The sequence below is a fragment of the Urocampus carinirostris genome, chromosome 10 (genome assembly GCF_059441175.1).
Source record: "Urocampus carinirostris isolate Australia breed hairy pipefish chromosome 10, RoL_Ucar_1.0, whole genome shotgun sequence".
NCBI lineage: Eukaryota > Metazoa > Chordata > Actinopteri > Syngnathiformes > Syngnathidae > Urocampus > Urocampus carinirostris.
The window spans coordinates 8465226-8478925 of NC_142358.1; the positions used below are offsets into that span (position 1 = coordinate 8465226).

The following is a 13700-nucleotide window of genomic DNA, read 5'->3' on the forward strand; positions in this document are numbered from 1 at the left end:
TTGGCAGCAAATACAGCCTCAAGTCTTTTTGAATATGATCCCACAAGTTTAGCACACCTATTTTTAGGCAGTTTTGCCCATTCTTCTTTGCAATAAGTCTCAAGCTCAATCAGGTTGGATGGGAGACGTTTGTGCACAGCCATTTTCAGATCTCTCCAGAGATGTTCGATCGGATTCAAGTCTGGACTCTGGCCGGGCCACTCCAGGACATTCACGGAGTGGTTCTGAAGCCAATCTTTTGAGATCTTGGCTGTGTGCTTTGCGTCGTTGTCCTGCTGAAAAATGAACCTTCGCCCCAGCCTGAGGTCAAGAGCGCTCTGGAGCAAGTTTTCATCCAGGATAGCTCTATATATTGCTGCATTCATTTTATCTTCTATCCTGACTAGTCTGCCAGTTCCTGCTGCTGAAAAACATCCCCACAGCATGATGCTGCCACCACCATGCTTCACTGTAGGGATGAACACTGAGAAGTTTTGTGCCTGGTTTCCTCCAAACATGGCGCCTGGCATTCACACCAAAGAGTTCAATCTGTCTCATCAGACCAGAGAATTTTGTTTCTCATGGTCTGAGAGTCATTCAGGTGCTTTTTGGCAAATTCCAGACGGGCTTCCATGTTCCTTTTACTAAGGAGTGACTTTCGTCTGGCTACTCTACTATACAGGCCTGATTGGTGGATTGCTGCAGAGATGGTTGTCCTTCTGGAAGGCTCTCCTCTCTCCACAGAGGAACGCTGGAGCTCTGACAGAGTGACCATCGGGTTCTTGGTCACCTCCCTGACTAAGGCCCTTCTTCCCCGATCGCTCAGTTTAGAAGGCCGGCCAGCTTTAGGAAGAGTCCTGGTGGTTCCAAATGTCTTCCATTTACGAATAATGGAGGCCACTGTGCTCATTGGGACCTTAAAAGCAGCAGAAATGTTTCTGTATCCTTCCCCAGATTTGTGCCTCAAGACAATCCTGTCTCGCTGGTCTACAGACAGTTCTTTTGACTTCATGCTTGGTGTTTGTGCTCTGACATGCACACTCAACTGTGGGACTTTATATAGACAGGTGTGTGCCTTTCCAAATCATGTCCAATCAACTTAATTTACTGCAGGTGGACTCCAATTAAGCTGTAGAAAGATCTCAAGGATGATCAGTGGAAAAAAAGATGCACCTGAGCTCAATTTTGAGCTTCATGGCAAAGGCTTTGAATACTTATGTAATTGTGATTTCTTAGTTTTCTATTTTTAATAAATTCAAAAAAAGTAAAAAAAAACTTTTTCACATTGTCATGATGGAGTATTTTGTGTAGAATTTTGAGATAAGAGATTAAGTTAACACAATTTGGAATGAGGCTGTAACATAACAAAATGTGGAAAAAGTGAAGCGCTGTGAATACTTTCCAGGTGCACTGTAAGTGGATTTTCGACATATTATGGGTTATTTTTAAGTGCTATTTTTTGGGTTACAAATCATATGAATTTCACCTTAAGACAGAAAAAAACGCAGTGAGTACGGCTATTTGTTTTTTACAGTATATCAAAGGCAGATAAGTGACGCTTGTTGTTGCGCCAGTTTTTGGATTCATGGTCATTTAGAGCACATTTTTTTAACCACTATGCCATGGCACAGTAATAATTCTCATACTTTGTCATGGGAAATGATCCCTTTTGTGTGCTCGTGTGGTCTAGCAAAATCTATCTTTCATTAAGATTTATTTTCACCGAAGATGCAACAGCACCGACTGGTAGCGTCCCACGGGATTTTTTCAATTAAAGATTCAAAAAGGTTGAAAACACTGTTTTAGAGGTTGTGTGGGCCAGCTAGCAAATGAATAATAAAAATGATACAAATCATTTGTGCCTGTTTGCTCTTCAGGTGATTGTTGCATACAGCTGGCAGCAGAAAACAAAGTAGCCACCATGACCGACAACAATGTGACCAAGTCGGCCAAAAAACCTCGCTGGACCTCGCTGGAGGTGGCCCTCATTGCAGTCGTTTCCTTGCTCTTCATCGTGGTTGTGGCCCTTGTTGTTCTATTTGCCACTCAGCAGACTGGTGAGTTCACCCAAATACACACTAAACACACTGACACGTTAAGGCTGTTTTTTTCTGTGCAAGTTGAGACATTCTGTTGACAAAATGCATTTTCTAGCTCGTTACTCTGAGGTCAGCAACCTGTGGCTCTTTAGCACTGCCCTAGTGGTTTCCTGGAGACTTTTCAGAAATGTTTGAAAAAGGAAAAAAGATAGGGGGAAGAAAATATAGATAGCATCTATAAGGCGCACCTAAAAACCCCAATTTGGCCAAAAACTTGAAAGTTCGCCTTATATACAGGCGAATACGAATGGCAAAGCATACAGTAGTTATAGGTTTGTGTTACCATACAAGGTTGTACGGTATACCTTAGTTGAGAGATGATTGTGTAATTACGGATCAATTTAAAAATCATCACTGACCTAAATTACAAAACATTGCATGCCACAGGTGTTAAAGTTAAACATTATAAAAACTCTTTGGTGGCTATATTACCTAAGTAAAAGCAAATATTAAGTCATAAAACTACTTCGTGGTAGCTGCTGTGCCATGCTCACCTAGCTGTGTCTCTTGGCGAACAGAACCACCACTCCGTAGGCGTGGTTTATTATTCGTCAGAAAACAGGAAAAGGAACACACATACATGAGCACGACTTCACAATAAAAGAATATAAGATTGATAAACGTATAAAATATGTAATTAGACTGATGATTGAAACGTTACTTTATGTGTGTGTGTGTGAGAAAGATTGTTTTTATATTTAGGAATATAAAAACAAGTTATTTTCATTGCATTGAATTCTGAGAAATGCACATATGCTAAACGGCCAACTTTACAACAGGAATCAAACCTTAGTAATGGTGGTGAGATGCAGACCACCAGTGGTACAATGGCGTACAAAAGAGGCATTAGACTTTATCTCATTATCACACTATTTTATTCAGGCTGTCAGAAACACCGATTTGCCGAATGCAGGTTGTACAGTCTCTTCACTCTTTCGCCAACAAATATTAGAGAACAAAATATTAGCAGGAGGCACTATGCAAATTTGTGTTGTGCCATTAAGAGTAAATAAAGTGTGGTAATGGGACATGGTTTAAGGCCATTTCACATATCATCTGTATCACTTGTGGTCCAGTGGTAATGTGGTGGCGCTCTCGCCACTATTATTTGGGTTTGATTCCCATTGCATACAATGTTTTGCAATTTTGGTCAGCGACAAATATTAATGCATTCCATGACACATTAATATGTACCTTACTCATGGAAGCTCTTACTGTACTCCCAATTTCCCCTTATGTATAAAAATTATATGACGAATATCCCGACTCTTGGCTCATTCTAACCCAGGGATGTCAAATGTCGACCGGATTAGGGCCACCTAATCATTTAATAAGTCATTCAAGAAAACACTAGCACGTAAATCACACTGGATCCACAAAGCGGTTTGTTGCGGTTCCACTGCAAGCTTTCTATATCTTTCGGATGCTGCATGTGTACATTTATGACGCTAAAGGAATTACACATTGCAGGCAGGAAAAAAGACGTCAAATGAAAAGATAGATCTCCTATATCAGTGGTTGGAAACCTTTACTGTACCATGCACTGCCTTAATGTCTAATTATATTTTTAAAGCCCAGCCTAATAATAATATAAGTAACAATATCTATAACAATGATAATTATTAAAAGCCTAAATCCACTATGTAAACACTACAGAACTAGGGCATTTGAAAATAGTTGTTCATAATCCTAGTGACCTAGTGGAAAGGATTCAGCGCTCTCACCTCCGCGATTTGGGTTTCATTTCCGTTGCATCCAATGCTGAGCAAATGAGGTCAGCGATATGTCGATTGATTAATTGTTGCTCAATTAAGTTGATACAATACAGTAAAACCTTGCTGTGACATGCCCCCAATGTTTGAGGTTTTTAGTGTAAAAAAAAAGCAAGTATACATAGATAAATACATCATAAGCAAAAATGTAAGGCCCATTACATATTAACAAAGTGTCTAATAGATTTGAAATGTTGTTTGACATCACATTTATGCATCCGAAAAAATCAAAAAAGATCTTTGAGTTGAATTTTTGGAAACCCCGCCCCCACATGGAAACCTGTTTTCTTCATTAAAAAGGCTTGGCCCAGGGGAGGTGATACTCCCTCGAATGTTATTCTTCTTATGATTGGGTGTCATGGACGCATTGTTTAAGGCAGGGGTTGGAAACCATTTTGACCCCAAGAGCCATAATAGCAAAATTTTTAGATTTTAATTTTGAGAGAGCCATACCATATATTCTAAGACAAAAATCTATAAAACCGCCAAACTCCTCTCCAGACAAAAGCTAATTTTTCAGCGCATTCTATTTCATTGTGTGACGTTAGATAATTTGTTAGAATTGATGAAATAATATTAATAATAATGCCAGAGCCTGTGTCCCATATCAACAGATGTACCACTTTAAATTTGTCTCCCTCCCACAGTTACTTAATATAGTTGAAGCTCATATTGACCTTCATTTCTTTAAAAATAATGGTTTCAAAACAGTTCTTTGAAAAATGCCACCCAAAAATGCAAACCAAAAGTTCACGGATGTATTTTCATTCAGTACAGTGGCCGTATGTGAGAGAGAGGGCAGCGTGCTATTTGTGCAGAGAACTGCCCACGCATACCGCTCAACCAATCCAGTTGCTCTGTGTGCTTGCCTGACGTTTTGTGGTGTTTAAAGTTTGTTGTGTGGGTTTTCAACAGTGAAGATAAATTATTTATCGGGCCTCCATATGAAGGATTTCTTAACCACATACAGCCAAAACTGAGTCTTTTGGTGTGACACCTTGACTATAAACTGTAGTGCCTTTATATAGTGGATTGAACAGCTTCCAATACCAGCATTGCTTCGGCTATGCACACATTCAACTTAACTTTGGGGTTATCAGAATTGTAGGGTTACAGAAGAAACTTGCACAGGTTGCATTTACTCTCCAAGCCTATTGGACTACTGAAAAGAGCCATATGTGGCTCGCAAGCCATAGGTTTCCAATTGCTGATTTAACGGAATACATTTGCACGCATCGGGAGGTGGTTCTTATTAAAAATATCTGTTACTAAATACACTTTTGTCACCAGTGATTGGTAACTAAAGGTTATCACATGCGTATGAGGGACAGTACATGATTGGTTGACAGTAACTGTTGCTAAGTAACAAATGCTCATAGAAGATTACATAGAAATGACTGGGGTCATTTTTTACCCTACTTATGGATGAGTGGGGTAGTGATACAAAAACTGCAATTTAGTAAAATTTGTGAAAAACTTAATATAAATACTAATGGCATCATGTCATAAACATGTTTTTTGAGGAATATATATGGAATATGACAATATACTACATGTGATTTGAAAGATTTTGAAGAATAACAACCCATGGGGTCATTTCTGACCCCACTCATGCAAGGGGTTGAAAAAAATATACAAATAAGAAAAATAGCACCTTGGTGTCTTTCCAGAAGTTAAAACACACTTTTGATCTGCTCTATAATAGACATGAAGCCTAGCGTTTAAATTCCCAAATTCAGGTACATGTTTTGATTCTCAAAGATGTGCAATTTCTAAAATATTGGCCGATTCATCGGTCAAGAACGTGCCAAGAGGTAAATTTCATGTATTTCAAAATGCAGAGCCAAATACCGCTTATAATCTTCACATATTGTTGACGGTGTGCGAAATTACTCTGTGGGGGTGTTGAAGGGACGTCAATCCTTATTTTGACAAGGCGACAGCAAATACTCACCATGATTTATTTGTTCTGTGTCCCCGCAGTGGAAATCTGCACGACAGCTGACTGCACTCGCTCTGGTAAGCAGTTTGTCTTCTTTCCGTCTCGTTCCGCCACGCGGCAGATGTCTCCTCGTCTGAAATCAACAAGTTGATAAAAAACATGACGTCGGCTGCTGCTGATTCTCGGAGTGTTTTTTGTAATCAAAGTCTATGTTGAACAGATGCTACCGTCAAAAAATTAAGAGCTCAACCCAAGAAGCCAGCACAAAACGATTTTCCCCATGTGTGTGTTTTATTATCGTATTTGTCTCTGACGGGCAAAAAGGTTTGCTTTCAAGGGGACTTGTGTATATGTACCATATTCAGTGTACCAGTAGAGCGTGAATTGTGTTTGTATGCCAGGCTGTAAAACCAAAAGCCGATGGTCCACATCCACGAAACTTCTGGTTGAACCCCAAAGACAAATATCAGGCAGCGCGTTGGATGACTGGTCTGCTTTTGCCAGTTTCGATTTTTTTTAACTACAAAGAAAAGCTCGACTAGTTCCAGACAAGAAAACAATTTAAGCGAGTTTATCCCAACAAACAAAGTGTATTTAGCACTGTATCTTCAAATGTGCTCGAGTGCTTGGTAGGGGCACGCTTGCTTCTCGGTGTGAGGCGATTTGGGAATAATCCACAATTGTTTGGTTGAGAAAAGACTTCATGAATGAAGTGGTAATGCCAGAAACATCTTAAATTTGTGATTATTTTGAGTGTTATTGGAATGTCTACATATCTTAAATGCAAGAGGTTGAATTTAAAAGTTTTTTTTTTGCACTTATTTTGGATTCATATGTTTACTTCATATTCACTTATTGTTTCTTTACACTATTTTTGGGGAAAAACACTTCCATTTTTTGGGTTGGAGGTGATATCAATTTAATTATCATGACATGTTACCCTTGTTGGGTGATTGATATTGTGAACATATTACTTAAAACATTGCCAGTTATAAGTATTTTCTAGACAATACGTTTTTTTAGACAGGTTTTTTTATTCTTCAAACATATACTCCAGGGTGATTTATTCATAGAAAATAATGTAAATTTCTCAGACTTGCTAATACATCATGTTAAATATTTTCAACAGTAAAAACTAGCTTCCTCGTCTTCTGTGCTAATAACTACCTTCGTCTTCCAATATGAAAATGAGCCTTAGTCTTTCCGTACACCGAAAAACAAGCTTCCTTTACGAAAAGTAGCGCCGAGATGAATAAACCAGTAAAAATGATTCTTTAAATTCCAAAATGTTGACTTCACAAACAGAAAAACATTGAATTTTACAAGAGCTAAAATCAAAACATGGGAGGAAACCAGAGTGCCTGGAGGAAACCCATGCAAGCTCAGGGAGAACATGCAAACTCTGCACAGCAAGGCTGGTAGCTTCATGTGAACTGTTCGTTGCCGACATGTCAAAGATCGTCATCGACAATTTCTTTTTTTTGTTGTTTTTTTGTTGTTGTTGTTTTTTGTTGTTTTTTTTGTTTTTGTTTCAGCAAGTTATGGAATGTTTATAATACAAAACAAAAATAATGAAAAAGCCATAAGATGAATGACAGGATATTGTTGTTTTTTGCTTTAATTCAATATATTGTACATATTTAACCGTCACAAGTCAAAAACACTCATATAAAGTTGTCATTCTTTATTTAGAAAATGCCCCAAAAAAGTCAAGAAGAGTAGATATTTGTTTTACCAAATGATAGCAAAAAAACCTAATATCTGCCTGCATTTATTGTATTTACTCTGTAAAAATGCAAAAGAAACAAAAGACGTGTTTTCAACATGACAGCGACCATTTGTATCTTACCAGGGCTTTGTCCAAAATACGAGAAAGTTAAAAAAACAGTTTTACACATCCATTAAAAAAATAAATCATGTCCAAAACGGACTAAAGTGGATCTAACCTTAAATCAAACATCCAAAATGATATGCATTAATACAATCAGCAAACGTAGTAATAAAAACCTCATATATGAATTGTCGCTGTCATGTGAAAAACACGTTTCTTATTTTTGTTTATTTGTCTTATTTTTGCATTTTTCTAAATAAAAAATGGCAAAAATATAGATATGCACCACGTATATAGAACATTTTGATGATTATTTGTCGTTCAGCGGCTCGCTTGATTGAGAACATGGACGCCAGCGTGGACCCATGCGACAACTTCTACCAGTACGCCTGCGGGGGCTGGCTGAAAAAGAACATTATTCCTGAGACCAGCTCCAGATACAGCACCTTTGGCATCCTGCAAGATGAACTGACGGTGGTTCTCAAAGGTCAGTTTACACACACTTGCCACAATGCAAATTACAGAGTTAGACTTTCAGTATGGACGAATAAAATATATTTATTTATTGATCACTTTTGTCATCACTTGTTACTTTGCACTTAGTTTGTCACAGCCTCAGTTCATCCCAGATTGAAAAATATTGCTGCAAGCAGGGGCCAGCAGAGCACATTTTAGTCAGGCCTGGCGTCTCTTTTTTGCCGTTTTGTCCACCAAAATATGAGCTGCACTCGTGCAGCCACTATCCATTATTTAGGATTGCATAGAGCTGCGAGCGTGTACCGGCAGAACGCACGTTTGTCAGGACTGGCGGCTCTTTTTGTTGTTACTATATTTACGCCTAAATAGAACTGCACTCGTACGGCTGCGACCCATTATCCCAAATCCGTTTTGCTGCAAGCAGGAATAGGCAGAAAGAACTTTTGTCAGGAGTGTGGTGTCGTGTAATACACTCCCCTTCTTGCGGTGTCGCTCTATACTAATGCGCAGCCTTGTACTTGGGTTTGAGAACTACCGAGGAAGAAGTTAAGAAAACACTCTATGAATGTACCGTCCGTGCCTGTCTCTGAATCCGACTGCAACCCTACTACATACACAACATATTGGCGACGAGGATGACTTGGATCGGAATCTCACAACCCCTTGCTTTGCTTGAAACCCCGGGTGAGCCTACGATGTTGTACACCACGTGGATTCAGATGTTCGAAAATTACCTGCTAGCATTGACTGCTAACGAAATGCCGGACAAACGAAAACGCGCACTACTGCTGCACTGTTTAGGCACAGAAGGGCAGAGAATTTTTCTTTCCCTTCCCAACACTGGCACTTCTTACAAATCCGCCTGTGATGCGCTAGAAACCTTCTTTGTACCGAAGATTAATGTCGTTACTCAGCGTACCAAGTTCCGTCGGCGTGCTCAGAGACTGGGAGAGACCACTGCTCAGTTCATTGCCGCATTGAGAGAATTAATTGCTAACTGTGACTTTGGCACGTTTGCTGATGATATGATTAGGGATCAATTCATTGAGAAGATGTCCTCTTCGAGAATCAGAGAACGCTTGCTGTTGGAAACGGACTTAAAGCTTGACAAAGCGATCGCTATTGCTACACAAATCGAATCCGCTATTTCAGAAGCTAATGCTATTGCTCATGTGCACGTGTCCGACGCTCCTGTGAAGTTTGTGCAACAAAGAGATAAAAGGAATCAGAGCAGTACACATACACAGCGCTCGGGAGATAAAAGGAATCAACACAAAACCTGCTACCGTTGTGGCTCCAACTCTCATCTAGCAAATGACCCCAAATGCCCTGCTAAAAATGCAAAATGCAACCAATGTGAAAAAATTGGACATTTTAGTAAAGTGTGCCGCAGCGCAATTCCTACTCGATCAGTAAGAGAAGTTACTGTCCCAGACCTTACTGTGTGTCATGTAGCCCCTACAGCTGCAGTCCCAAAGCGCCTTACGTGTACAGTTGCTCTCCATGCGAATGATGAACAGTCTATTACTACTGACCTGCTTGTGGACACTGGTTCAGCAGTCTAAATTCTGCCAGAGAGAATTTACAGACAATCATTCATGCACTTGCCTCTCTCAAAGCCTACTGTACGTCTGGTGACCTACATGAAGAAGCCAATTCCAGTGTTGGGATGTCTTCAACTTACTGCTACATACTGCAACCAGAGTGCACATACTGACTTCTACATAGTTCCTGACGGTACTCCACTACTGGGAATGGACCTGCTCACTGCACTTCGCCTCCACATACAAGATGGGCAGATTACAACACCTGCTGCATCGGAGATGAGTCACTCTGTCAACACTACAAATGCTCTAGGCGTTGCTACAGGTTTTCTACACAAAGTTAAAGTGCGTGCAGACATCCCTCCAGTCCAACAAAAGCTACGCAGACTCCCATATGCCGTGCGTGACAAGGTGTCAGAGGAGCTGACGAAACTGGAAAATGATGGCATCATGGAGATGGTGGCTGCTGTGTCTCCTGATTTTGCTGCAGTCACTGCTGATGAGCTCTCCAGTGCATGTGAGGAATGTCCAGTGCTACAGAAGGTGCGACACTACATGCAGAAGGGATGGCCTCGTACTGCAAAAGGCCTTGACCCCCTCATCGTGCCTTACTTCCGTGTGCAAAATGAGCTTGCCTTGCAGAACAGTGTCATTGTGCGTGGCACTCATCGTGTTGTGATACCACAACAGCTACAGGAAAAAATGATCCAACTTGCTCATGCTACACACCAAGGGATAGTTCGCACAAAACAAAGACTGAGATACTTGTACTGGTGGCCTGGAATGGATTCTCACGTTGCACTCGCCATCAAATCATGCACCACCTGCTTGCAGCATGACAAAACCGCAACCACACGTACTGCACCATTACAGCCTGTGCCTACCCCAACTGCTGCCTGGGAAAAGGTTGCTGTGGACATTGTTGGTCCTATTCACTCTGCGCCTGCTGATTGCCGCTTCGCCATCACCCTCATTGACTATTACAGCCGATGGCCTGAGATTGCCTTCTGCTCAAATGTTACTTCTGCCTCTGTTAAGACTTTTCTTTCCATTGTGTTTAGCAGAGAAGGTAATCCACAGGAAATTGTTACTGACAATGGCCCTCAGTTCGTGTCGACCGAGTTTGAAGCATTCCTTAGTGACAGGAACATCACACACCGTCGCAGCTCTGTGTACTACCCCCAAGCCAACGGTGAAATTGAGCGTTTCAACAGAGTCTTCAAGGACTGTCTACAAACAGCCAACATCGAAGGTAAACCACTGAAAACCTTCTTCACTGAGTTTTTACAGACTTACAGAGCCACACCACATGCCGTGACTTCAGTATCCCCCGCTGAACTTTTGCATGGTAGACCTCTGAATACAAAGCTTCACATCACAGGTCTTCACTCCATGCGTCCTACTGCTGACAAAGGCAACATGCTACAAAACATACAAAACAAACAACGGAAGTCCAAACGATACAACGACAAACGTCGCGGTGCAAAATCACCCAGCTTCCAGATTGGCTCTGCGGTTCGCATCCGCAAACCTGGAATCATTGCCAAAGGACACTCAAAGTTCACCAAGCCACTGACAGTGGTAGCCCAAAAGGGTCCAGCCACTTATCTGCTGTCTGATGGAAAGGTGTGGAATGCTTTCCACCTTGCCCATGCTTCCACCTGTGCTGCTGCTTCAGCGCGACAGCCTCCTGATAATGATGCTTGCCTCCTGCCAAGCGACCAAGGTGCGGAGCCACCCGAAACTGTAACTGTGCCCTCACCACATCCCTCTCCTAGTGCACCGAGAATACGACATGCTCCTGCATGGCTTCAAGATTATGTGACTTAAAAAAAAGATACAGAAAAGATGTGGTGATGTTTATAAAAAAAAAAAAAAGACATGATGAATGTTCATTGTTAAAAAAATTGTCATGTTTGTTTATGATGTGATCTTCATACAGTCTGCTTAAGTTTACAAGGTTTACACACTTTTGCTTACCGATATTGACAGTATAGTTCTTTACGTTATTGCTTACCTTTGATAAATATTTACCTCTAATCTGGTAATGAATATTGAAATGTATGTTTTCTATAAGATCATACTTACCGAAGAGTTATTGCGTATTTTAGATTAATGCTACTGTTTGTGTCCTATTCTAAAAAAAAGGGAATATGTGGTGTCGTGTAATACACTCCCCTTCCTGCGGTGTCGCTGTATACTAATGCGCAGCCTTGTACTTGGGTTTGAGAACTACCGAGGAAGAAGTTAAGAAAACACTCTGGAATGTACCGTCCGTGCCTGTCTCTGAATCCGACTGCAACCCTACTACATACACAACAAGGAGGCATGCCATTTTGTCCCGCGTAAAATGAAACGCACTGATGTTACTAAAAGGGCTGCACGATTTTGAAAAACATTAGGATTTTTCAGACCTTTATTTAAATTCTGATGCGATTTTCGGTTTGTTTTTTTAAAGTGCTTCTCCTGCGCTAGTTTTTTCTTTTTGTGAGAACCTTATTATAGTGACACGAGCTTGTGAGAGAAGTAGGCCAGACCTTCAGCCTCGCTATTGTTTTCTCTCTTGATACCGCCTAGGTTACTTACCGAACATGATTCTAATCTAGGAGCACCAGCTGGTGATCACCATTTCTTTGTGCTTTTTCTGACTTTCTACAGAGACCGATTTAATTGATGACTTAGTTGGAAAACAACATAGCAAATTTGGGGAAATGTATGGAAAATCGTATTATTTTAGTACATCCTGAACACTGTTCAAAATCCTATTTGTGGATCACGACATTGCGGTGAGCATATTAGACAGCAAAATAGTTATATTTTGACAGTTGCTCCCTTAGTTTTTCTCCATTTTAGAAACGACACTTTGTCATACGGCATGCTTGAGAGGAGAAATATTTGAGTGACACATGGGCTTAATAGCAAAGACTAAACAAGAGATATTTAGCTCTACTTACAATGTCTGAATTCCATGGCATACATAGCATAGATACCACTTTTGCCCGGACTGATACCAACTCCCCGCACCGTAAGTCCTGGACATGGATGATTCTAAAAATGGATGACAAACACTCGTTTGTGTTCAGCCCATCGAACTTGAATCAAAATTAGTCCCAAAATAGTCGCTGTTGTGTTCACTTTGCTTAAGACGGTCCATATTGAGACCCTGAAAAGCTGCCTTTTAAACGTATTCAAAAGATGTTCTTCCAGCTCTCACTTTTCGGCCAGAGACGTCTTTTGAATGAAACCGATGTGCCTTTTAGACCTCTTGTTGAGGTGTGATGGGCACACAAAAATACATTTTGAGAATTTTAGTTTTCAATATTTGGCCATGCAAATCTCAAGTCTTAATCAAATCTCCTGCCCAATCTCATCACATTCTTTATCATCATTATGTGAAACTTTAAGCTAACCACTGTTGGAAAGAATGTGAAGCCAGATTGATGGAGAGTGATGCCTGTGGTAATGTAATCTAAATGATATAGCTATAAACGACATGAACCCCAAATTGACACATTTAATTACCGGTATGTGTGTCTTGAAATTCTAGACACCCCGTCATCAAATGCCCCATTTGGATCAATGGATTGCTACTGGTCATTAACTCATTCAATGCCAGACATTTCTCTAAACTGGGAAGAGCCGATGCCAGCCAAACTTTGCCATCTTGACTAATTTTTGTAGGCCTACATAGAATTTAATTATGTAACTATATAGACATAGGGTATATCCAAAGAAAGATTTAACCCTCAACCCTCAATATGTTTCTAGCTTTTACCATTGTTAAGTAAACAACTGTAGAACATTGCTAAGTTTCTTGAAAACGCTTGTTTCCAAGAAAACTTCTGAGAACATTTTATGAAAGGATGCATTTCAAGTAGAAATTTTACTTCAGTGCTTTTTTTCTGCAATTGTGATACTGTCAACTTCTAAACAGTACTTCCTATAAACATAAGGGCACTTTGCTTGCAAAATAATTTACTACAAGAACACTGAACTTGCATGAAGTTTGCAGGAACTTTTAAGTGCCACATGTTTCCGGTGACGTGATCACATGAT

At 40.3% G+C, this 13700-nt stretch overlaps 1 protein-coding gene across 1 annotated transcript in view; it reads left to right on the top strand.

Moving 5' to 3' along the window:
• Positions 1–13700, top strand: part of LOC148357618 (neprilysin-like) — a 75348-nt gene that overhangs the window by 18098 nt on the left and 43550 nt on the right. The window contains exons 2-4 of the mRNA XM_088346352.1: positions 1857–2036; positions 5834–5869; positions 7949–8110. Coding sequence (XP_088202478.1) covers positions 1857–2036; positions 5834–5869; positions 7949–8110 — 378 coding nt within the window. The remainder of the gene's footprint in view (positions 1–1856; positions 2037–5833; positions 5870–7948; positions 8111–13700) is intronic.